This window comes from Plecotus auritus (genome assembly GCF_963455305.1).
Source record: "Plecotus auritus genome assembly, chromosome: 2".
Taxonomy (NCBI): Eukaryota; Metazoa; Chordata; class Mammalia; order Chiroptera; family Vespertilionidae; genus Plecotus; species Plecotus auritus.
The window spans coordinates 104,360,787-104,388,275 of NC_137771.1; the positions used below are offsets into that span (position 1 = coordinate 104,360,787).

The 27,489-nt window shown below is 42.3% G+C and overlaps 1 protein-coding gene across 6 annotated transcripts in view; it reads right to left on the reverse strand.

Annotated features, from left to right (window-relative positions):
- Positions 1-566: 566 nt before the first annotated feature.
- Positions 567-27,489, reverse strand: part of CCDC138 (coiled-coil domain containing 138) — a gene marked incomplete at its 3' end in the record, with an annotated part of 288,926 nt that continues 262,003 nt past the window's right edge. For 3 of the 6 annotated variants that reach the window (XM_080657466.1, XM_080657465.1, XM_080657464.1), the window contains exons 14-15: positions 2,633-2,771; positions 567-732 (exon numbers count right to left, since the gene is read on the reverse strand). In XM_080657466.1, coding sequence (XP_080513592.1) covers positions 567-732; positions 2,633-2,771 — 305 coding nt within the window. Of the gene's footprint in view, positions 733-2,632; positions 2,772-27,489 lie in introns of those variants that run through there. The other 3 variants (XM_080657468.1, XM_080657467.1, XM_080657469.1) reach the window with 2 other exon arrangements.

Genomic DNA, 27,489 nt, shown 5'->3' on the forward strand with positions numbered 1-27,489 from the left:
TTTATTTTGTACAAATATGCTTTGGTAATAATTAAATTATTTTGGAAAATAAGCTAGAAAAATCAAAAAATTTTCTCTAAAGTGCTTCATGGACACAATAAAATATCAATATCTGTGAATCTAGGATATATAAAAAAGTTATAATATGAAGGTGATAGTTAAAAATTATGTACTTTTGTTTCCAAAGGGGGAGATTTCTAATATATTAAGAAAAAAGAATGACAACATGATCTAGCCCTGTTCCCACATAAATACCAGTTTTATTCCAAATAATCACATAATTTTAAGATTTTTTATAAAGCAGTTTTACAAAAAATAACCCCAGTGTCATTAATTCTGGAAATTCCATTTTACACATTAGTACTAAGTTGAACTGTAACATTACAATAATTCCAGAGCTCCTATAGATTTCATTCTTAAAGTAAAAAAATTTTCTATCTTATTTTTCATGATAAATGATGCTACTGGAAACTTTACTTGGTAGACTTTTAGTTACTTTGATGATTTTTGCAATCTTACAAATAAGCAACACATATATAATGTATATAAAATAATAAAAAGCCAGTCTAATGGCTTGCATTGGAGGCCAGGGAGTTGCATTTCGTTAAACCCAAATTGAACAGAGTTGAATTTAGGTTAATACAGAGAAAGGCATGCTCTGGATGTGTTGTCCTTTGTATTTCCTGAAGCATCAGATGAATTGTAAAAAGTTCAAAGAACTTCTTATTACTCCTGTAAGAGAATGAGTACATTAATTTAATTATACACACTTAAGGAATTCATCTGTAATTATACTGATAACGTTTAAATGTAGAAAAATGGCATCTGTTTTTAAAAATAGTGAAGAAAACAGGTAACTAAGGAATTAACATGCCACCCAGCTGGTGTGGCTTGGTTTAGCGTCGACCTATGAACCAGGAAGTCACGGTTTGATTCTTGGTCAGGGCATATGCCCAGGTTGCAGGCTCCATCCCTAGTAGGGGGCATGCAAGAAGCAGCTGATCAATGATTCTCTCTCACCATTGATGTTTCTGTCTCTCTCTTCCTCTCCCTTCCTTTTTGAAATCAATAAAAATATATTTAAAAAAAAGAATTAACATGCCAAGACAAATAAAGTGAGTTTCATAAGATAGGCCTAAAATGACAAAGTATTCAAGGAGAAAGAAAATGGTTCATAATCCTGAAAACTGTACCAATTCACTATTACAACAGTTGAGAATAGCTTTTTCTGTAACAGCTAGAAAAAGTCAAATACAAGTACTATATCAACTTATTTTAAATAAGCTGGGCTTTTTAAAGTAGCAGAATATTGGCTTACCTTTTGCCTTTGTACCAAAATATCTTTTCAACCATCCTCTTTCTAATAACCAGTTAGTAATTTCATGATCAATTAGTTAGAATTATATCTGATTACATATTTCTTATTTCCTGTCTACATATACTTATATCTTGGAAGAAATTATTAAATAACTGTATATAACCATCTATTTGATACAGAAGAATTTATATCTTTGTGGTTTTAAAGATTTACTTTAAGACTGCTTGAGCATCAACTGTTCTCAACCCAAGGATATATTTGCAATTTTGGGACCACTTAAAAAAATCCCATGAATTAACACTTAAGGAAGAATGAAACCTAGGGAATGTAATTGTAGTTTCATGCCACCACAGGTAACTATAACAGGCCTTATTGAGAATTTATTGATTACAAATCAAGACAATCATATTACAGTCAGTCTTTAAGAAAAGGAAGACAATGTTTTGGTAAGTTTAACTGACACCAGATGAAAACCAATAATTTGGTGAGCTGAGTATGAGATTGTAATTTGATAACTAATAATTTACTATGGTGTGGTAGGCACCAAATAGGACGTATGAACCCACTATCACACATCTGCAAATAATTTTAAGATGCATTCATTCTTAAATGAGGCCTGGTAAACACCTAAGTTCACCACCATGGAAGTCATTGCTGAGGGGAAAGAAAAGGCACAGAGGAGTTGAACCAAAACTACAATTTAACTGTCCTAAAAACTGGACCTTACCAAGATTCTAAGAAAATAAAGCTTAAAAATCTATTTATAATTTTAAAAATGATTATACCTATATTTGCTTAAGAGGAAATATAAAAAGAAAGCCTCTAATTCTTACAGTAAAATCCAAATTAGTGGCAGAAAGCTCATATAGTTTCCTAAAATAAACATTATTTAAAATCTTTTCTGCCTGCTTCTTTCTCATTCCCTAAACTAACTTTAGTACACAATAAGAATCTGAGAAATATACTTTATTATAATTTTTATTTTCACTTGTGGTGGTACAGAATACCAGTGTGCAATAATTTGTTCTAATACTATCACTTGATTGCTAAAAATTGCTCTTAGTTTTACATACTCTGTCTGTATTTAAAGTTCACTTAGCAGAAACAATAAGGCATTCTAAGATTAAAACTATAATTTTACTGTATCACTAAGTGTTAAACAAGTATTAATATGCATGAATCTCAATTTTCTACATGTTTACTGGAAATTTTGATTTAATAATAAAAGTTGAACTAGTATAGGATTCAGAAAGGTCTAAATGATCACAAAAAGATATCTTTTAATAAAAAATATTAGAAATGAAAATTTCTTACTTGATTTTAGAAAGTTTCTGTAGAATAATACTGAGCTTTTCTAGTATTTGAAGATCAAGCTTAGGGGTTCGAAGCAGCACAGAGCAAGTACGAAAAAACAGAGTGTTGCTACAGGCTTCCAGGAAAGGCTGCAAGGATTCTGCAAAACAAATCCCAGTGCTTTACTGTTAGGGAGTAGCCAAAAAAGAAATTTAAAACCAAAATAAAATCAGAAATTGTATGGGGTATTTTTAAATATTGAGTTGAGTTTCATATGTAAACTTTGAGGCAAAAATACCATCATCTTAAAAATTAAAATACCCACTGGCTCTTGTTGAATAATGCAAACCAAAGATAATATTATTTTCCCTAATATTAAACTTCCATTAAGCAGAATTGAGCAGAAATCCCATGTCTGAAAGAAAGGGGGGGGGTAGTCATTTCTTCAATAAGTTTATAACAGTAGGCTGAATTTAAATAATTAGCAATAAGAAATTTTGTTGGGATAGTAAACATTTTTTAATACTCTACATTTAACAATTTCATTTCAGAGTTAATGACAATTTATATGATCACTGGATATGGAATAGCTTTTTAAGCATACAAGCAAAAAGGGGAAAAGATTCATAAAAGAAAGATTGAAAATTTTCACAATAAAAATTTTAAATGTCTATGTAAAAGAATTTGTAAATTAAAAGGCAAAAGCTCCAAAAAACAAAACAAAGCAGAAGGGAAATGCCAAACTTCTTTTTGTAATTTATTTGCCAAAAGATTGATTACTATAAAAAAAAAGATGGACCTAATAATTTTAGTAATGACCAAACATCATAAGCAAGCAATTCACAATTGAATAAATACAGTAAAAATATTAAACCTTAATAGGATAAAATAATAGGAATGGGAAATTTGTATCAAAAGCCTTAAGAGTGTATACCTTTGAGTCAGCAATTCTGCCTCTTAGAATGTGCCTGATAGAGACATATGCCAAGGTTTATGAATAAGGAATACAGTAAAGTTTGTAATAGTGAAAACTAAAAGCTCTGTTAGGGCTGCTGAGTTGGACAAAATAATGTATAAAATGGTTTTTCTTAAGGTATTATTATCGGCAATTAGAGAAGCTTGAACAGAAACAAAAATATTAAATCATGGCCTTTTAAATAGTTAAATTCCTCTGTAAAAAGTCTTTGTAAAACTCAGAAGCTCCCACAATTTATATACAGGACTTTATTTCAAACACAGATACATAAGTTACTAGTTATAAAAGACATACAAATACGATAGGTTTGCATCCTTCATTCTGTTTGCATCCATAAACACAGCTTGAAAAACCATGTGACTGTATCTTGATAGTGTACTGAGTAAAATACACTACAGCAAGTCCTCAAATAATGTAGTTTCTTTCATCTAATGTCTTGTTATGATGTTAATCAGATACCTTAGGAATTTAACTCTTGTTTATAAGAATTAGCTTTGATAAAATTGGTTTCATTACACATCGTTCACTTAAAGTTGAAGAACCTATTGACAATGACATTAAGTAAGAACTTACTGTATTAAATAACAGAATCAACAAAATGCAAAAAAAATAGAGTCAGAGGAATATTTGGATAAAAGAAAATGGAAGATGGTTTATGCTAGCAATGGAGCACTAGAGACAACGATTATGCCTTTTACATGTAACCATGTAGTAAAGGTAGGAGAAAAACAATACTTTCCCCAGAGTAGTCTAACCCAGGTATGGTCTACACTTTGTTCTCAGTAGGTCATATGCAGGTGTAATTTTCAGTAGGTCATATGCATATGTAGTTTTCCGCAAGTCACATACATATGTATTTGTATGTGACTGTGTGTGCACATACATGTGTGTATCTTAATCTGTTATAAAGAATCTCCTTAAAGAATGAAAATTTAATTATATAAATGTCTAACCATTATGCTGTATACCTGAAACTAACATGATATTTAATGTCAACTGTATTAAAATATTTTTTAATTAAAAAAATCTTAAAGAATGAAGATTTAGGTTACAACTAGAACATACATTATTTACAAACTAGAGGCCCGGTGCACGAAATTCGTGCCCGGAGGGGGTGTCCCTCAGCCCAGCCTGCACCCTCTCCAATCTGGGACCCCTTGAGGGATGTCCCACTGCCCGTTTAGGCCTGATCCTACCTGGATTGGGCCTAAACGGGCAGTGGGACATCCCTCTCACAATCCAGGACTGCTGGCTCCCAACTGCTCACCTGCCTGCCTTCCTGATTGCCCCTAACCGCTTCTGCCTGCCAGCCTGATCACCCCCTAACCACTCCCCTGCCAGCCTGATTGATGCCTAACTGCTCCCCTGCCAGCCTGATTGCCCCTAACTGCCTTCCCCTACAGGCCTGGTCACCCCTAACTGCCCTCCCCTGCAGGCCTGGTCCCCCCCCAACTGCCCTTCCCTGCAGGCCCGGTTGCCCCCAACTTCCCTCCTCTGCCGGCCTGGTCACCCCTAACTGCCCTCCCCTGCAGGCTTGATTGCCCCCAACTGCCCTCCCTTGCAGGCCTGGTCCCTCCCAACTGCCCTCCCCTACTGGCCTGATCCCTCCCAAGTACCCTCCCCTGCTGCCCACTTGTGGCAGCCATCATGTGTCCACATGGGGGCAGCCATCTTGTGTGTTGGAATGATGATCAATTTGCATATTACTCTTTTATTAGATAGGAGGATAGAGGCTTGGTGCACAGGTGGGGGCCAGCTGGTTTGCCCTGAAGGGTGTCCTGGATCAGGGTGGGGGTTCCCTTGGAGCGTGGGGTGGCCTGGGAGAGGGGCCTGTGGTGGTTTGCAGGCTGGCCACGCCCCCCCGGTGACCCAAGCGGAGGCCCTGATATCTGGGATTTATTTATCTTCTCTAATTGAAACTTTGTAGCCTTCAGCAGAGGCCAGGGCAGGCCAGGAACTTGGCTTCCTCCATCGCCGGGGAAACTCAAGCCTCCTGCTCGCTCCGTGGCTGCAGCCATTTTTGTTGGGATTTATTTATCTTCTATAATTGAAACTTTGTAGCCTTAAGTGGAGGCCTGGGCCGGCCAGGGTGTGAAGAAAGCTTGGCTTCCTCCATCATTGGGGAAACCCAAGCCTCCTGCTCACTCTGTGGCCATAGCCATCTTGGTTGGATTAATTTGCATACTTGCTCCTGATTGGCTGGTAGGCGCGGCTTGTGGGTGTAGCGGAGGTATGGTCAATTTGCATATTACTCTTTTATTAGATAGGATAGCATTAAAAATACAATGAGTGACATTTCAAGCAGTTTCACTAGAGAACTGTACACAGTTTTCTTATTTCAGATCCTGAGACATGATTCATGTCAACCCTAAACACGAAGGCTAAATATTATATAGCTTACAGTATTGAAATCAAAGGGTAACGAACATTACAAGAAAGACCACTGAGAATTCTTAACATACAGTAAACCCTCGATTTTGTGGACCTCGATTTAACAGACTTCAGATTTAGCAGGCAAAATTTCTGGTCTGTATGTCATATGTGAAAATTAACACCATTAATTTTAAAATACTTTTAACTGCCCTGCCAGAGTGGCTGAGTGGTTGAGCATTGACCCATGAACCAAAAGGTCACCAGTTTGATTACCAGTCAGGGCACATGCCTGGTTTTCAGGCTTAGTCTTCAGTGGGGGGTGTGCAGGAGGCAGCTGATGGATGTTTATCATTGATTTTTCTCTCTCTCTCTCTAAAAAATCAATAAAAACATATTTAAAAAGTAAATAAATTAAATGCTTTTAACCAAGATCTGCTTATAATTAAATTAACTGGTTACTTTTTGTTATTAATTCACTGTTATTTTTTTACAAATTTTAGCAAATAGGCTATATGTTGGAAAAACACTGTAGTAATTTCCCAGACATAAATAAATATTTCTTATCCACAACTATAGTCTACATGCTTAAATCCAAGTGTCACCACTCATAACCAATGTTCTTGGAATGATCAGTGCATGATCACACCTCGTTGCATGTGGTAATTGGTTGTTGTCTCAGGCCTGACTTTCTGCAGCATTTTTAACTCCTGCCTGCCAATGTTCCCATATGCACTAAGCCACACCCCAGCTGTGTGCATTTGATGACTGGTTAATGCACACGTTTCCTAGACCTATTCAGTATAAATTTAAGATTACAGTAACACATATAGAAAAATAAACCAATTTAATTTTAATTACACAAATGTGTCTACATAAGTAAAAACAGGTAAACTAATAATTTGTCAATTTTCTAACATACATATTTGGAAAACCTACTTTATTATATAATGGACTATCAGCTTTAAATATAGTTTTATTGGAGAGGGAATAATGGCGGCGGAATAGACAGACGTGTTCCGAGCCTTGTCCCGGAGCAGAAAGAAAGAACAGCTGAGGGTCGCACAAGGAGTGCTTGTTGGCTGGTTGGGAGACAGCTGAATTCCAGAAGGAGGTGGGGGACTGCTGAACGGGGTTCCCCTGACCTGGCAGCACCAACTGTGGCTGGGTCCCCTCCCGGAGCTGCGGGGTTGGACGCGGAGTCTGCGCCATCTTGATCCGGAAAGTGGAGCTTATCTGAAGCCTGAGAATCCACAACTGCGGCACCCCAGGAACAGCTGCGAGCCCCAGAACAATGCTCCCCAACTGGCGCAAGCACACGGGTTCAGAGGAGCTCTACACTCCACCACGGAAAGGTCAGATTTCGCCTGGGATAAGGAGAGAGAGAACTACATAACCAGACACCCAGAGAAGAGAGACCATGGGGAGACAAAGAAGCAGCCCGCATATGAAAGAAAAGCAGGCATCACCAGAAAAGGAAGTAAACGAAATGGAGGCAAGCAACCTTCCAGAAAAAGAATTCAGAGAAATGGTCATAAGGTGGCTGAAAAGAATGGAAGACAAATTCGACAATATGAGCAAGAACCAAGAGGAAATGAAGAAGAACCAAGAAGAAATGAAAAATGACATCGCTGCTGTAAAGAACTCAATAGAAAGCATCAAGAGTAGACTAGAAGAAGCAGAGGACCGCATCAGTGAGCTAGAAGACAAGATGGAAAAAAATACCCAAGAAAAGCAACTTCTAGAAAAAAAAATTAAAAGGCAGGAGGAGAGTCTAAGGGAACTTTGGGACAACACGAAACAAAACAACATCCACATAATAGGGGTTCCAGAAGGAAAGGAAGCTGAGCAAGGAATAGAAAACCTCTTTGAAGAAATAATGACAGAAAATTTCCCAGATATAGGGAAGAAAAAACACACACAAATCCAAGAAGCTCACAGAGTCCCAAGCAAAATGAACCCCAAAAGACCGACGCCAAGGCACATTATAATTAAATTGGCAAACACCAACGACAAAGTAAGAATCTTAAAAGCAGCAAGAGAGAGACAGAAAGTTACATACAAAGGAACCCCCATCAGACTAGCAACTGATTTCTCAACAGAAACTCATCAGGCCAGAAGGGAATGGAATGAAATATACAAAGTCATGCAAAGGAAGGGTCTGAATCCAAGAATACTGTACCCAGCAAGGCTGTCAATCAAAATTGAAGGTGAAATCAGGAGCTTCACAGACAAAAAAGGACTAAGGGAATTTATTACCACCAAACCAGCAATGCAAGAAATGCTAAAGGGTCTGCTGTAAAAAAGAAAGAAAGAAAGAAAGAAAGAAAGAAACAGGAAGCGAAGAAGTAACACAGGGGTAAAGAATAGGAATGGCGACAAACAAGTACCTATCAATAATAACTTTAAATGTAAATGGATTAAATGCCCCAATCAAAAGACATAGGGTAACGGATTGGATAAGAAAACACGACCCATATATCTGCTGTCTACAAGAAACCCACCTCAGAAAAAAAGACGCACACAGACTGAGGGTGAAGGGATGGAAAAAGGTTTTCCAGGCAAATGGAACTGAAAAAAAAGCTGGGGTAGCAATACTTATTTCTGACAAATTAGATCTCAAACTGAAGGACATAACAAGAGATAAGGAAGGCCATTTCATAATACTAAAGGGAGCAATCCAACAAGAAGAAATAACTCTGGTAAACATATATGCACCCAATACAGGAGCACCCAAATACATAAAAAAACTCCTGGAGGATATCAAGGGAGAGATTGACAGCAATACAATCATAGTAGGAGACTTTAATACCCCACTATCACCATTGGACAAATCCTCTAAACAAAACATCAGCAAAGAAACATCAATCCTCAATGACTCACTAGACCAGATGGAATTAATTGACATCTTCAGAACATTTCACCCCAAAGCCACAGAATATACATTTTTCTCAAGTGCACATGGGTCATTTTCAAAGATAGACCATATGTTGGGACATAGGCAAAGTCTCTTCAAATTCAAGAAGATAGAAATCATATCAAGCATCTTCTCAGACCACAGTGGCATAAAACTGGAAATCAACTACAGTAAAAACAACCCAAAGAAATCAAACACATGGAGACTAAACAGCATGCTATTAAACCATGACTGGGTTACCAGAGAGATCAAAGAAGAAATAAAAAACATCATGACAACAAATGACAATGAAAACACTACAATCCAAAATCTATGGGACACAGCGAAAGCAGTCCTGAGAGGGAAGTTCATAGCTCTACAAGCCTACTGCAAAAAACAAGAAACAGGGGTAATAAATTACCTAACCCAACAACTCAAAGAGTTAGAAAAAGAGCAACAAGAAAAGCCCAGTGTAAGCAGAAGGAAGGAAATAATAAAGATCAGAGCACAGATAAACAACATAGAGACCAAAGAAACAATACAAAAGATCAACAAAACCAAGAGCTGGTTCTTTGAAAGGATAAACAAGATTGATGAACCTCTAGCCAGGCTCACCAAGAAGCAAAGAGAGAGGACCCAAATAAACAAGATCAGAAATGAAAGAGGTGAAATAACAACAGATCCCGCCGAAATACAAAGGATTGTTAAAAAATACTACGAACAACTCTATTCCAACAAACTGGACAACCTGGAGGAAATGGACATATTCCTAGAAAAATATAACCTTCCAAAACTCAATCAGGAAGAATCTAAACAGCTCAACATGCCAGTAACTATGGAAGAAATTGAAGCAGTCATCAAAGAGCTTCCGGCAAACAAAAGCCCGGGGCCAGACGGCTTCACAGGAGAGTTCTACCAAACATTCAAGGAAGAACTAAAACCTATCCTCCTCAGACTATTCCAAAAAATTCAAGAGGAACACTTCCAAGCTCCTTCTATGAAGCCAGCATCACCCTAATACCAAAACCAGATAAAGACAACACAATGAAGGAGAATTACAGGCCAATATCCCTCATGAACATAGATGCCAAAATCCTCAACAAAATTCTAGCAAATAGGATCCAGCAGTACATCAGAAAGATCATACACCATGACCAAGTAGGGTTTATCCCAGGAATGCAAGGATGGTTCAATATCCGCAAATCAATAAATGTGATACATCACATAAACAAATTGAGAGATAAAAATCACATAGTCATATCAATTGATGCAGAAAAAGCATTTGACAAAATCCAACACCCTTTCTTGATAAAAACTCTCAACAAGGTGGGAATGGAAGGATCATACCTCAACATAATAAGAGCTATATATTATAAACCCACAGCTAACATCATACTCAATGGGCAAAAACTAAAACCATTTCCCCTAAGAACAGGAACAAGACAGGGATGCCCACTCTCACCACTCCTGTTTGACATAGTACTGGAAGTATTAGCCACTGCAATTAGACAAGAAGAAGAAATAAAAGGCATCCAAATTGGAAAAGAAGAAGTAAAGCTGTCCTTATTTGCAGATGACATGATATTGTACATAAAAAACCCGAAAGACTCCATCAAAAAACTAACAGACTTAATAAATGAATTCGGCAATGTAGCAGGATACAAAATTAACGCCAAGAAATCTATGGCATTTCTATACACCAACAATGAACTTACAGAAAGAGAGACTAAAAAAGCAATCCCATTTTCCATCGCACCAAAAAAATTAAGATACTTAGGAATAAACCTAACCAAGGAGGTAAAAGACCTATATGCGGAAAACTACAGGACACTGAAAAAAGAGATAGAGGAAGATGTAAACAGATGGAAGAACATACCATGTTCATGGATTGGTAGAATCAACATCATTAAAATGTCCATACTACCCAAAGCAATCTATAGATTCAATGCACTCCCCATTAAAATACCAACGGCGTATTTCACAGACCTAGAAAGAACTCTCCAAAAATTCATCTGGAATAAAAAAAGACCCCGAATAGCCACAGCAATCCTGAGAAAGAAGAATAAAGTAGGAGGGATCTCAATACCAGATTTCAAGCTGTATTACAAAGCCACTGTCCTCAAAACAGCCTGGTACTGGCACAAGAACAGACATATAGATCAATGGAACAGAATAGAGAATCCAGATATCGACCCAAACCAATATGCGCATTTAATATTTGACAAAGGAGGCATGAGCATACAATGGAGTCAAGACAGTCTCTTTAATAAATGGTGTTGGGAAAATTGGACAGATACATGCAAAAAAATGAAACTAGATCACCAACTTACACCATACACAAAAATAAACTCAAAATGGGTACAGGACTTAAATATAAGACGGGAAACCATAAAAATACTAGAGGAATCCACAGGCAGCAAAATCTCAGACATATGCCAAAAGAACTTTTTCACTGATACTGCCCCTAGGGCAATGGAAGCCAAAGAGAAAATAAACAAATGGGACTACATCAAAATAAAAAGCTTTTGCACAGCAAAAGAAACCATCAACAAAACAACAAGAAACCCCACTGTATGGGAGAACATATTTGCAAATGGTATCACTGATAAAGGTTTAATTTCCAACATCTACAGGCAGCTTATACAACTTAATAAAAGGAAGATAAAGGATCCAATAAAAAAATGGGCAATGGACCTAAATAGAATCTTTTCGAAAGAAGACAGAAGGAAGGCCAAGAGACACATGAAAACATGCTCAAAGTCACTTATTATCCGAGAGATGCAAATCAAAACAACAATGCGATACCATCTCACACCTGTCAGAATGGCTATCATCAACAAATCAACAAACGACAAGTGTTGGCGAGGATGCGGAGAAAAAGGAACCCTCGTGCACTGCTGGTGGGAATGCAGAGTGGTGCAGCCACTGTGGAGAACAGTATGGAGTTTCCTCAAAAAACTGAAAATGGAACTCCCATTTGACCCAGTAATCCCACTCCTAGGAATATATCCTAAGAAACCAGAAACACCAATCAGAAAGGATATATGCACCCCTATGTTCATAGCAGCACAATTTACAATAGCTAAGATTTGGAAACAGCCTAGGTGCCCATCAGCAGATGACTGGATCAGAAAACTATGGTACATCTACACAATGGAATACTATGCTGCCGTAAAAAAGAAGGAATTACTACCATTTGTAGGCACTTGGACGGAATTAGAGAACATTATGCTAAGTGAAATAAGCCAGTCAATGAAAGAAAAATACCACATGATCCCACTCATTTGGGGATAATGAAAAACATTATAAACTGATGAACAAAAAGATAGTTACAGAGGCAGTAAAGCATCAAACAGACTGTCAAATTACAGGGGTAAGGTTAGGTAGAGGTGGGGGAAATAAGAGATCAACTGAAGGACTTATATGCATGTATATAAGAGTAACCAACGGATGCAAAACATTGGGGGGTGAGGGCATGTATGGGAGTGGGGTGGGGGTGGGGGGCAATGGTAAGATATGTACACATATAATACCTTAATAAAAATTTGAAAAGAAAAAAAAAATAAATATAGTTTTATTGATTTCAGAGGAAGGGAGAGGGAGAGAGAGATAGAAACATCAGTGATAAGAGAGAATCATTGACCAGCTGCCTCCTGCACACCCCCTACTGGGGATCGAGCCCGCAACCCAGGCACGTACCCTTGGCTGGAATCAAACACAGGACCCTTCAGTCCGCAGACCCACGCTCTATCCACTGAGCCAAACCAGCTAGGGCTGGACTTTCAGCTTTAATGGACACCCACCCTTCAATTATATCAAGGTATTACTGTACCTACAATTTACAATGTCAATATTTTCTATTTAAAATTTTTTTTAATTTTTTTAATATATTTTATTGATATTTTACAGAGAGGAAGGGAGAGGGATAGAGAGCTAGAAACATCGATGAGAGAGAAACATCGATCAGCTGCCTCCTGCACACCTCCCACTGGGGATGTGCCCGCAACCAAGGTACATGCCCTTTGACCGGAATCGAACCCGGGACCCTTCAGTCCGCAGGCCGACGCTCTATCCACTGAGCCAAACTGGTTTCGGCTCTATTTAAAATTTAAATGCCAAAAGAGAAACTTATGGTGGTTATTTGTTTATTACCAAAATGTGAAAGAGAGTGTATCTTCCTGTATTTTATTTTACTTTATATGTAAATCAGGTCTTGGCATAAACAAAACACACACATTTCAGAGTTATTACCAAAAAAACACACAACAAAACAACTCAACATTGCCAAGTGAAAGTGAACCTGTTTTATGACCTCTGTAATGAAAAGAGCCAAGACTATCCAAACACTTTAGTGTATCAGCACATTGAAACAGTGAAGCTTGTGAAGTTCTTTGAGAAGTAAAAGAGATTCATTGGCTTGATTCCAATCTCTCTTTTAAACCTGTGAAACAGACACACCATAGAGGAGAAAGGAAATTCTGGAATTCTCATATGCTTTAAGTTAGATTTAAATATAAACATAGTAATTTTAACATTTTTCAATACTACAATGTTCAAATTAATTATATTTTTGAAAGCTTAGAGGAATTTTAATTTGAATAAATATGGCTAGTACAAGAGAAGAAAATAAAAACTGAAGGCCTAACAGGCCAGGTGGCAACTCTTCTAAAATTCATGTAACGCTGGATAAATTACTTAACATGTCTTCACTAATTTCTATTAAAATGCAGAGATAAAAATGCTTGAGAGAATTTCCCTTTATAATTTTTAGATCAAAAATTGTAAAGCAGAACTCTCCCTCGCTGGAGCAAACATGCCCATGCCTTTTCCTTCTCCCTCTTTTTCCCGCCAGGCGTACATCTCCTAAACTCTAAGGCACCTCATGAGACTTGCAACCAGGGGAGCAATGGGCAGCAGGAACTCATCCCGGGCTAACCCCCTGAACTTGTCCCCAAGACCCCTTTCCTCTGACTTTCCAGTGAGCTGACAGCAGTCACACCTTGATTCACTTCTTTCCCATGACATTTCTAGAGAGTCAAAGCAGCCCCACCTAACCTAGTCTCTTTCCTGTTGCTTCTCTGTCCCAGGCCCTTCCTTGTTTCACTATCTCCAGCTTTAATAAGTGTACTCTCAAAATAAAATTATAAAACAAACAAATGAAAAAACAGCAGAAATAAACAAGTAAACAAACAAAACCCTCACCTACAACAACCAGACACAAACACAAAAAGAAAGGAGCACAAGTCAATGCCATGACTCTTACAAATGTAAAATTCTAGAGTGGAAGAGAGTGAGAAGTGTAGCCAGGGTACTGGCCTCCTTAACAACCCTTCTTCCACAAGACACTGAGAAGTTGACAAAATCTTGGTAATTCTTGCTAAGACTCCTCAAACCTGAAGAGAGCAAACTCGCCAGCTTTTGTTACCTTTGACTATTCTGACTGGAAAACAGAGGTTTGCAAGAAGTAATTTGATATTCCAGAACACACACTGTATTGGGGAGCCAGATTGAAGCCAAAAGAAATTCTCCATGGGAAGAGAATACTCATTCTTCCCACTTTCCAAATTAGGTAAAATGAACCTAAATTAGACATTTTAGTAAAATCTCAGAAGTGAAAACACAGCCCTAAGGGTCTAACAAAAAAATGTCATTAGTACACCTACTGGCTACAAGACAAATGTATATATTAAGAAAAAAGGCTTTTAAATTGTAGCTCTGAAGGGAGAAAAAACTGGACTTGATTATGGTGGTAAGAAGAGAGTGTAGAAGTCCCTCACCCTCTATGAGCACATACAGATAGTCTGGACGAGTAGGCTCAAAAGCAAGAACAAGATTAATTAGAGCCCTAGTTGGTTTGGCTCAGTGGATAGAGCGTCGGCCTGCAGACTGAAGGGTCCCAGGTTCGATTGCAGTCAAGGGCACATGCCTGGGTTGCGGGCTCAATCCGCAGTAGTGGGCATTCAGAAGGCAGCTGATCAATGATTCTCTCAGCACTGATGTTTCTGTCTCTCTCTCTGTCTCCCTTCCTCTCTGAAATCAATAAAAATATATTTTAAAAAGTAAAAAAATAAAAGCTCTTGAGCAAAATATGTTACTTATAAAGATTAATTAGAAACAGCCTGGCAATTTGCTATACATATTACAGCAAATGATCAACCAATCAATACAAAAGGAATATAGGAAGCCTAATAAAATTATGGCTAGTCAATGAGTAAGAAAATATGATAAACATCAGGATTTGAAAAAGGGAGGGGAAAAGAGATATAGATGAGAAAGAGAGAGAGAGAATATTAAAACACCACCATTAAAAAAACTAATAAATTTAAAACATCAAGAACCTAAATAATGTAGCTGAAAATTAGATTATTATAATAAAAATCAGAGAGAATATAAACACAAATGAGGAAAAGAATGATTAGAAAAAGCCAAGATATGGAAGACCATCAAAAAGGATCCAAGCCTGGCTGGTATGGTTCAGTGGTTGAGCATTGACTTATGAACTAGGAAGTCAGAGTTCGATTCCTGGTCAGGGCACATGCGCGGGTTGCAGGTTTGATCCCCAGTGGGGGATGTGCAGGAGGCAGCCAATCAATGATTTTCTCTCATCATTGATGTTTCTTTCTCTCTCTTCTCTCCCTTTCCTCTCTGAAATCAAGAAAAATGCATTTTTTTAAAAAAAGATCCAAAATGAGGATAACTGGTATTTATAACATAAAATTAACAAAAGAAAACTATATATTAACTAGTGACCCCGAACATGGATTCATGCACATTGAAAGGAAATTAGTTAGGTGGCTGGTGGGGCGGGACTGGGCGAGACAGGCCAGACACGCCCTGGAGCCAACCTCCAGTGGTCCCTCCCAGCCAGCCGCACCTGGGGTGGCACCGTGGGTCCAAGAGAGTCTGTGGAACAAGCCGGGTCCCTCGGGCAGGTGGGGTCCCTTAGCCTGGACTGTGGGAATCGGGCCGAAACTGACTCTCTGACATCCCCTGAGGGGTGCAAGAGAGCACTCTGCAAAGTTGCTGTTGTACAGGGGGTGGAACACAAACACAAGTGTGCAGTAAACCAGATTTGGGGCCAACAGTGCCACAGCAACAACATAACCCAGGGCCAAAGGTGGAATCGTGCGGCCCCATGAGGAATCAGGCTCCCTCCTCTCTGGTTTCAGGGTGTGTCACCCAAGAACCACTGCTGTCAAGTCACATCAGCTTGGCAGCTCCTGCGTTGAGCATCTGTCCCCTGGTGGTCAGTGCGCATCACAGCGACCAGTCGGACAGGTGGAGGGACACTTAGTATATTAGCCTTTTATATACATAGACTAGAGGCCTGGTGCATGAAATTCATGCACGGGGGGTCCCCTCAGCCCAGCCTGCACCCTCTCCAATCCGGGACCCCTCGGGGGATGTCCAACTGCCAGTTTAGGCCTGATCCTGGGGATTGGGCCTAAACTGGCAGTCAGACATCCCTCTCACAATCTGGGACCACTGGCTCCTAACTGCTCACCTGCCTGCCTGCCTGATTGCCCCTAACTGCCCCCCCCCCCCGCTGGCCTGGTCACCCTCAGCTGCCCCCCCTGCTGGCCAAGTCGCCCCCAACTGTCCCCCCCCGCCAGCCTGGTCACCCCTAACTGCCCCCTCCACCAGCCTGGTCGCCCTTACTGCCCCTCCTGCTGGCCTGGTCACCTCCAACTGCCCCCCCCTCTGGCCTGGTCGCCCCCAACTGCCCCCCCCCCACCGGCTGGGTCACCCCTAACTGCCCTCCCTGTGGGCCTGGTCACCCCATGCAACCTGCTGGTTGGTCGTTTGGTCACCCCTCACTAACCCCCTGCCAGCCTGGTCGCCCCATGCAGCCTGCTGCTCAGTTGTTTGGTCACCACTCACTAACCCCCTGCTGGCCTGGTCGCCCCACACAGCCTGTTTGGTCATCCATTTGGTTGCAGTGGTCACTTTGGCTTATATATATATAGATATGAAATGCTAAATGAACAAAGAAATGAATCTGCAGATTGAAAGAGAACAATAGTGTTTCAGAAAAATTTGCTTCAGAACATTTAACAGCAAGCTATATTCTGAACTTCAAAGATAAAATAGTAAGTAACCACCTGAGCAAACAATAAACAACCTTTAATGGAAAAATCAGACTGCCCTCAGACTTCTCTGAAATAACATTGAACACATAAAGCAATGAGACACTTTAAACCACTTTATTCAAGAAAAATTTTGTTAAGTATGAAAGCCATAGGCCAGCATTTTAATACATGAGATGATTGGGGGTTGGGAGGTATGGTGACAGGGATGTATATGAGGGAGACAGCAATTAAGAAATTATTCAAAACTGAGAACAAAGAAATGTAAAAGTTAAAATAAAAGGACTAGTTGAGCACTGAATATAAATAAACGTGAAACAAATACAAAGCAATGTAATCCCAAAAATCTAATGTGAAGCTAATGTGCAAACTGTGGTCACAGAACAATGTAAAAATATAATCTCTGACAATGTAAAGATAATGACTAAGGAAGTCAGGAAGGGGAGGAAGGAGGATGGAAAGTGCAACAGTGCCAATGTTCTCATCTTTTATGGCTGGGAGTCAACACTGTCTAAATTGGAGGAGAAACCAAGATGGCGGCATAGGTAAACACCTAAACTGCTGCCTCGCACAACAATTTCAAAACTACAACTAAAAGACAAAACGGACATCATCTAGAACCACAGGAGGCTGGCTGAGTGGAAATTCTACAACTAGAAGGAAAGAGAAAAGTTTCAGCCGGGTCCCTCGGGCAGGTGGGGTCCCTTAGCCTGGCCTGTGGGAATCGGGCCGAAACTGACTCTCTGACATCCCCTGAGGGGTGCAAGAGAGCACTCTGCAAAGTTGCTGTCGTACAGGGGGTGGAACACAAACACAAGTGTGCAGTAAACCAGATTTGGGGCCAACAGTGCCACAGCAACAACATAACCCAGGGCCAAAGGTGGAATCTTTTGGATTTTTTGGATTACATTGCTTTGTATTTGTTTCATAGTATTTTCTTTCTTTTGTTAATTTTATGTTATAAATACCAGTTATCCACACTGAAACTCACAGGAGCTGCGGAAGGCAGAGGTACAGAGGCGCACGCACAGAGAGGGAGGTGTGCGTGTGGAGAGGGCTGGCAACAACTGAGTACGTGGCTGGCTTTCTCAATCGGGAGGGAGACAAAAGCTCCCGACTGCTCTGAACTCCAGTTCTGGGCGAGACTCTGGGGACCCAGACTCATACGGGGAGAAACTGGACTGTCTGGCAGCGGGCGAAACTCAAGGGCGGCTTTCTCTCAGAGGTGCTTGCAGCAATTACCATGGGACACTGAGACACAGGGGCCTCTTAGGGCAGGGCTGACAGGAAGCCATTGCTGTGTGCTCCGCCCTGAGACTCCGCCCCGAGACTCCGCCCCATCCAAGCTGAGCATAGAGGCTTTTGCATATGAATAGCCTGGTCCTGTGAATTCTAATCTTACCTAACAAACTGCAGCTGAGTCAGTGAGACCCAGAACATCCAAAAGAAGGCCCAAGGCCCCGCAGCAGCTTGCATTGCTTCACAGCTGGACCTCATCTGGGCACCTCCAAAACCCAAAGAAGAGGAATCTGCAGATCTCTCCGTAGCTCCTGCTGGGTGGCCTCAGGCAGAGGCTAAATTAGCACCTCCTTGGAGATCCAAGAGCCAGTGAACCCAGGGGTCAGAGTGGGACCATCCAGATTACAACTCCTCAGATCCATAAGGGACACACTCTTGTCTCATAAAGGTGTCTCCAGCACAGAAGTTCTCCCATCATAGACACAGCTGATCCTCATAGCCAATTGGCCGGGAGGTCAATTCCTCCCCGTGATAACAACAACAATCAAGGCTTAACTACAACAAGACTGTGCACACAGCTCACAAAGGGGTGCACCAAGAGTGTCCACCTCAGGTAACTGGGGAGGCTGAGCCACTGGGCCCTATAGGACACCTAGCACACAAAGCCACTTTATCAACTCAGGGAAGCAGTCAAAATGTAGAGACAAAGAAACAGGTCACAAATGACAGAAATGGAGGAAAGCAAACGACTGGATATAAAGTTCAAAACCACGGTTATAACGTTTTTCAAGAATTTTCTAGAAAAGGCCGATAAATTTAGCAAGACCCTCGAGGATATGAAAAAGGGCCAACTAGAAATTAAACATACACTGACTAAAATAAAAAATAATATACAGAGATCCAACAGCAGACTAGAGGATCGCAAGAATCAAGACAAAGATTTGAAATACAAAGAAGCAAAAACACCCAACCAGAAAAGCAAAAAGAATCCAAAAATATGAAGATAGTGTAAGGAGCCTCTCGGACAACCTCAAGCGTACCAACATCCGAATTATGGGGGTGCCAGAAGAAGAGAGAGAGCAAGATACTGAAAACCTATTTGAAGAAATAATGACCGAAAACTTCCCCCACCTGGTGAAAGAAATAGACTTACAAGTCCAGGAAGCGCACAGAACCCCAAACAAAAGGAATCCAAAGAGGACTACTCCAAGATACATCATAATTAAAATGCCAAGAGCAAAAGACAAAGAGAGAATATTAAAAGCAGCAAGAGAAAAACAGTTAGTTACCTACAAGGGAACACCCATACGATTGTCAGCTGATTTCTCAACAGAAACTATGCAGGCCAGATGGGAGTGGCAAGAAATATTCAAAGTGATGAATAGCAAGAACCTACAACCAAGATTACTCTACCCAGCAAAGCTATCATTCAGAATTGAAGGTCAGATAAAGAGCTTCACAGATAAGAAAAAGCTAAAGGAGTTCATCACCACCAAACCAGTATTATATGAAATGCTGAAAGGTATTCTTTAAGAAGAGGAGGAAGAAGAAAAAGGTAAAGATAAAAATTATGAACAACAAATACATGTCTATCAACAAGTGAATCTAAAAATCAAGTGAATAAAAAATCTGATGAACAGAATAAACTGGTGAATATAATAGAATCAGGGGCATAGAAAGGGAGTTGGCTGACAATTCTCGAGGGGAAAGGGGTGTGGGGGTGCGGGAAGAGACTGGACAAAAATTGTACTCCTATGAATGAGGACAGTGTGGGGGGTAAGGACAGAGGGTGGGGTGGGAACCGGGTGGAGGGGAGCTATGGGGGGAAAAAAGAGGAACAATTGTAATAATTTGAACAATAAAGATTTATTTAAAAAAAAACACTGTCTAAATTGAAATAGTATTAAAAAATAGAATGCACTTGCTCTAGCATATAATTGCTCATAGTATTTTCTTACAATCCTTTATATTTATGTGATGTCAGTTGTTACTATGCCTCTTTGTTTTCTGATTTTATTTATTTGGGTCCTTGCTGTTTCTTTCCCTTTAAAAAAATATGTTATTGATTTTAGAAGAGAGGAATGGAGAGGGAGAGATAAATATTAATGTAAGAGAGAAACATTGATTGGTTGTCTCCCAAAAGCATCCAACCAGGGATGGAGCCATCAACCTGATTAGTGCTCTGAATGGGAACTGAATTGGCAACCTCTGGGTGCATGGAATGATACTCAACCAACTGAGCCACACCAGTCAGGGCTCTCTTTGTTTCTTGATGAGTCTGGCTAAAGCTTCATCAATCTTGTTTATCCTTTCGAAGAACAAGCTCTTGGTTTTACTGACCTTTTTTTTTTAGTCTCTATGTCATTTATTTCCACTCTGATTTAAAAAATATATTTTTATTGATTTCAGAGAGGAAGGGAGGGAGAGAGAGAGGAGAGAGAGAGAGAGAGAGAGAGAGAGAGAGAGAGAGAGAGAGAGAGAGAGAGAGAGAAACATCAATGATGAGAGAATCACTGATCGGCTGCCTCCTGCATGCCCCACACCAGGGATCAAGCCCACAACCCAGCATGTGCCCTGACCAGGAATCGAATGGTGACCTTCTGGTTCATAAGTCTATGCTCAACCACTGAGCCACGCCAGCTGGGCTCCACTCTGATTTTTATTATTTCCTTCCTTCTACTTACTCTTAACTTTTCTTGTTCTCTTTCTAATTCTTTTAGATGTAGGGTTAGTTTATGTGAGCTTTTACTTGTTTCTTGAGGCAGGCCTATAATGCTATGAACTTCCCTTCTCAGGACTGCTTTCTCAGTGTCCCATAGATTTTGGGTTGTTGTGTGTTCATTTTCATTTGATTCCAGGAAGTTTTTAATTTCTTTCTTGATCTCATTGGTAACTCAGTCATCTAAATATATAAAAGGCTAAGCAACCGTCTGACTGTCTGACCAGCCGGTAGGTATGACAGGAGCTGCTGTGACTTGGCAGCAGCAGTTCTCGGGTGACGCACCCTGGAACCAGAGAGGAGGGAGCCCGATTCCTTGCGGGGCCATGAGATTCCATCTTTGGCCATGGGTTATGTTGCTGCTGGGGCATTGTTGGCCCCAAGTCTGATTTACTGCTGAGCTGTGGTGACCGCAGATGCCCTTTGAGCTGCAGCACCACCCCAGGTGCAGCCAGCCTGGGAGGGACTCCGGAAGGTTGGCTCCAGAGCATGTCCGGCCATCTTGCTGAGTCCCGCCCCACCGGCCACCTTCTAATTAATTTCCTTTCAATGTGCACAAATCCATGCAGCGGGCCACACTAGTTGTTTAATAACATACTATTTAGTCTTTGTGTTTTTAAATGTTTTTGAGTTTTTTTAATTGTAGTTGATTTCTAGTTCCATGCCTTTAAAAAATATATACCTTATTGATTTCAGAGAGAAAGGGAGATAGAAACATTTATGAGAGAGGATTATTGCTCAACTGCCTCCTGCCCGTCCCCCAATGAGGATCAAGCCCGCAACCCGGGCATGTGCCCTGACTAGGAATCAAACTGTGACCCCCTGGTTCATAGGTTGATGCTCAACCACTGAGCCACACCAGCCAGGCAGTTTCATGCCATTTTGATCCAAGAAGATACTTGATATTATTTCAATCTTCTTGAATTTGTTAATACTTATTTTGTGTCCTTACATGTGTTCTATCTTTGAGAATGTTCCATGTGCAATGGAGAACAATGTATATTCTGCTGCTTTGGGATGAAATATTTCCAAATATCAATTAAATCTATCTGATCTAGTGTGTCATTTAAGGCTGCTGTTTCCTTGTTGATTTTTTAAAAATATATTTTATTGATTTTTTACAGAGAGGAAGGGAGAGGGATAGAGAGTTAGAAACATCGATGAGAGAGAAACATCGATCAGCTGCCTCCTGCACACCCCCTACTGGGGATATGCCCGCAACCAAGGTACATGCCCTTGACCGGAATCAAACCTGGGACCCTTCAGTACGCAGGCCGACGCTCTATCCACTGAGCCAAACCAGTCAGGGCTCCTTGTTGATATTTTGTTTGGTAGATTTATCCAGTGATGTCAGTGGGGTGTTAATGCCCCCTATTATGACTGTATTGCTGTCAATCTCTCCCTTAAAGTCATCCCAGAGTTTTTAAAATTTAATATATATATTTAGGTGCTCTTATATTGGGTGCATGTATGTTTATAAGGGATATACTTTCTTCTCAGATCGATCACTTTAGTATTATGTAGTGACCTTCCTGAGCTCTTGTTATGACCTTTATTTTGAAGTGTATTTTGTCAGTAATTGATATTGCTACCCCAGCTTTTTTTTTCATTTCTATTTGCGTGAAATATTTTTTCCATACTTTCACTTTCAATCTGTGTGAGTCTTTTGCTCTTAGGTGGGTCTTTTGTAGACAGCCTTTGTATTCCCCTTTACTATCTCAAAGATATCCTTAAGTAAACAGCACACATACACCTTTTTTAAAATCCTCACCAGAGAATATTTTTTCCATTGATTTTTTTAGAGAGAATGGAAGAGAGGGAGGGGTAAGGGAGCAGAGAGAAACATCAATATGAGAGAGACACATTGATTAGTTGCCTCCCACACATGTAGCTGGGGATCGAGCCTACAACAAAGGTAAATGTCCTTGACTGGGAATTGAACCCATGGCCGACACTCTAACCACTCCATTTATACTAATAAAAGAGTAATATGCTAATTGGACCGGGAGACCTTCTGGAGACCTTCCGGACGTCCTTCTGGACAAAGCCGGGGGCTTGGCAGGCCTGCAATCTGCCCTCAAACAGCCCTCAGCCCCTCGCCCAGGCGGCCACACCCCGCCTCAGGGACCCTCACCCTGATGGGGGTGTGGCCAGCCTGAAAACGGCCCTCAGTCCCTTGTTCAGGCTGGCCCCACCCCCAGCAGAGACCTCTCCCACCCTGATGGGGGTGTGGTCAGCCTGCAAACCACCCCAGCCCCTTGCCCAGGCTGGCCCAGCCCCCCAAGGGGACCCCCACCCTGACCCAGGACCTCCTTCAGGGCAGACCAGCCAGCCCAAACCCGTGCACCAAGCCTCTATCTTGTATACTAATAAAAGGGTAATATCCTAATTAGACCAGGAGACCTTCCAGACGTCCTTCCAGACAAAGCCATGGTGGCGGGGCTGAGGCAGAGGCGGTTAGTGGCGATCAGGCCAGCAGGGGAGGGCAGTTGGGGTTATCAGGCTGGCAGGGGAGGGCAGTTGGAGGTGAGCAGGCCAGCAGGGGTACCAGTTGGGGGCAAGCAGGCTGGCGGTGGGGGGGCAGTTGGGGGTGAGCACGCAGGCAGAGGGGGGCAGTTGGGGGCGAGCAGGTTGGCAGGGGGGTGCAGTTGGGGGCAAGCAAGCCGGCAGGGGGGCTGTTGGGGCCGAACAGGCCAGCGGAGGGGGCAGTTGGGGGCAAGCAGGCCAGTGGGGGGGGGGGAGTTGGGCGAGAGAAGGCTAGCGGGGAGGCATTTGGGGGCGATCAGGCCGGTAGGCAGAGTGGTTAGGGGCGATCAGGCAGGCAGGCAGGTGAGTGGTTAGGAGTCAGCGGTCCCAGATTGCGAGAGGGATGTCCTAGGGGTCCCAGATTGGAGAGGGTGCAGGCTGGGCTGAGGGACAATCTCCACCCCCCCACCCCCCCATGCACGAATTTCATCCACCGGGCCACTAGTCTATATATATAAAGAGCCAGGGTCCCTAACGTTCACAACGACTAAGGCTCGACGGAACACTGGAAGTCAGTGCTGGGTTGCCGTGGTGACCTTGCACTGACTGCAGAGGGGGCTGCAGATCAGGCCCGGAGAGAGGCCTGCAGAGAGAGAGTCAGGGTCTGATCCAAAACCTCTGTGGCAGCTGTTGATCAACTCTTGCCTCTCTCTTTCTCTCCCGGCTTCTCCAGCAGCTGCGCCTCTGTTTCTCTCTGGGCCTCTGTGGGGGCTGCTGATCAGCTCTGCCTCTCTGATCAGGCCCAGAGATAGGCCCAGAGATGCTGACTGGCATAGAAACCGACCAATCAGAACCAAATCTGGGTGAAGAGCCAGGAGCCAATGGCTGCCTAAGAGGCGGAGCTTTTGACGCTGACTGGCATAGAAACCAACCAATCAGAACCAAATCTGGGTGAAGTGCGAGTTGCCAATGGCTGCCTAGGAGGCGGAGCTTTTGACGCTGACTGGCATAGAAACCAACCAATCAGAACCTAATCTGGGTGAACTGCGAAGGCAGAACCTAAGGTGGGGGCTGAGGAGGAGTTTTAAGGGCAACAGCTGTTTGGTGTAAGGTATAAGAAAGCGGTTCAATTTTTCCATGATTGGTTTGGTAGTATAGTGCATATGGCTGGCTATCAGTCCAGATATAGGGATTATGTGTTTTTGTCTGCCAAGAGCATCTCCTCCTGCTGAAAAGGGCTTTGCCCCCTCCCATTGGGGTGAGGGTCCCTGCTGGGGGGCATGGCTGGCCTGGGTGAGGGGCTGAGGACAGATTGCAGGCCCGCCAAGCCCCCGGCTTTGTCCAGAAGGACGTCTGGAAGGTCTCCCAGTCCAATTAGCATATTACTCTTTTATTAGTATAGATAGAGTGGTTAGAGTGTCGGCCATGGGTTCAATTCCCAGTGAAGGACATATACCTTGGTTGTAGGCTCGAGGGGGTGAACTTGAATGCCCTGGCAGTTCAAGTTCTTATATATCCAGGCTTTTATGTCAGCAATACAAAGAGATAGTAAGCAATCCTATCCTATATAATCTATCTATACTACAAAAGGGTAATATGCTAATCAGACCGGGTTGACCAGCCATTTTCCAGACATCTGACTTCCTTCAAGACAAAGCATGGTGGTGGGGGCCACGGCAGAGGCAGTTAGGGGCAATCAGGCCGGCAGGGGAGGGCAGTTTGGGGCAAGATCAGGCCGGCAGGGGAGGGCAGTTGGGGGCGAGATCAGGCTGGCAGGGGAGAGCAGTTAGGGATGATCAGGCAGGCAGAGGCAGTTGGGGTGAGATCAGGCCGGCAGGGGAGGACAGTTGGGGGCGAGATCAGGCCAGCAGGGGAGGGCAGTTGGGGGCAAGATCAGGGTAGGGCCATTGGGGGTGAGATCAGGCCAGCAGGGGAGGGCAGTTGGGGGCAAGATCAGGCTGGCAGGGGAGGTCAGTTGGGGGCGAGATCAGGCCGGCAGGGGAGGGCAGTTAGGGGCGATCAGGCCGGCAGGGGAGGGCAGTTGGGGGCGAGATCAGGCCAGCAGGGGAGGACCATTGGGGGCGAGATCAGGCCAGCAGGGGAGGGCAGTTAGGAGCGATCAGGCAGGCAGGCAGAGGCTGTTAAGGGCGATCAGGCAGGGAGGCAGATGAGTGGTTAGAAGCCAGCAGTCCCAGATTGTGAGAGGGATGTACAACCGCTGATTTAGGCCCAATCCTTGGGATCTGGCCTAAACTGGTGGTCAGACATCCCCTGAGGGGATTGGAGAGGGTGCAGGTTGGGCTAAGGGGACCACCAACCCCCCCCCCTCCGTGTATGAATTTCATGCACCGGGCCTCTAGTATATAATAAAAGGGAAAATAAAAATGAATTTATAATAAGGTACTATTATTCAGTGAATATGTCAATACTTAAATCTACACTGTAAAACATAATGAAGGGGTCAGAAGTTGTATCTGTACACAGAATCCCCATAAATGCAACAAGCATACATGCAAACAGTACTGACAGAATTCTCAAATTAGTGAAGAGAAAAATGAAAAGAATCATGCAGCAGGCTGAATAATGACCCCCCCACCCCCCAAAAAATTCTACATCCTAAACACTGGTACCTTAAAAAATGAATGTTATCTTAGATGACAAAGGCTTTGTCAATGTGATTGAATTAATAATATTAAAACCCTGGTGCTTCCCCATGTGAGATGGTGTATGTGTCCATTTCTCCTAGAAACTGTGAGTTTTTTAAAGGCATTCATTGCCTCATCTGTTGGCCTCACCATATTTGAATAATAATGAAACTGACATTTTGAAACAAATATAACCATAGGGGACAGAAATTAGAGTGATAAGCCAGAAGCCAAGGAATGCCTGCAATTACTAAAAGCTGAAGGAGGCAATGAATAATTGTCCCCTAGACCTTTGCAGCCTTACCAATAACTTAATTATGGCCTCCAGAATTGTAAGAGAATAAATTTCTCTTGTTTTAAGCACCAGGTTTGTAGTAATTTGTTACAGAAGCCATAGGAAATTAATGCAAATAGAAACATATCCACATCCCATGGGAGGGAGAGAAAAAAAGAAGACAAAAAGAAACATGTTAAATTAATCTATATATATAAAAGCCTAAGCGACCATTACAACCGGAACGGCCAGTCGACCAGTTGCTATGATGCACGCTGACCACCAGGGGGCAAACACTCAATGTAGGAGCTGACCCCTGGTGGTCAGTGTGCTCCCACAGCCAACCTCCAGCAGCCCCTACCCCCCCCCCCCCACCAGCCATCCGGCCCCCATGGGCCCCTGGTGCTAAACCATTCTTAGAGACCTGATTCTGGGGGTTTTGTCCGTAGCAGAGTAGCTCCCTCGCTGCGATCTATTGAAAGTCAGCCCTCGACACAAGGGTCTTGTTCCTGTCCTCTCCCTTTCCCAGGGGCTGCCCACCCACCGTGGTAGCAGTGCGGCGGTGAGGAAAGGAGGAAGGGGGGAGGCAGGGAACCGTGTGGTGGTGGGGCGCCGATGGTGGCATCCAGCATCCGTTCCTTCCACACCTGGCCTGGCAACCATCGCCTCCTCTCCTGACGCGGCCAGGGCCTTTGGGCTGGGCTGAAATGGGGAACCAGGGGTGGGCGGCAGCGGACGTGGCCCCTTTCCCAGGGGGTCCGAGGGCAGACTCCCTCCTCGGGGCTGGCAGCCAACCTCCCACAGTCCCTCTTCCCCCCTGCCGGCCAACCTCCAGCGCCCCCCCCCCATGCACGTATTCGTGCACTGGGCCTCTAGTAACAGACATAAAATAAAATGGAAAGAAATAAAATAGAGTATTTCAAGTGTTACAGTAAAAGTGAACACTAACATTCAGTCTAAATTGTGTGGGTAATAAGTGAGACTGGTTTATTTTCTTTTGTGGTGCAAACAAACAAGATTAGCAGTGCATTAAAATTAAAAGAAAAATGTCTTATGAACCAATGTAGTTTATTTCAGAAATCAAAAGATGATACAAAGTCATCATTTTAATTTAGATAATCCTTTTTAGATATATCAACTCCATAGAAGCTAAACATGCATTTGACAAAATTCAACATGCACACTTGAGCAAACCTGTACAGAATA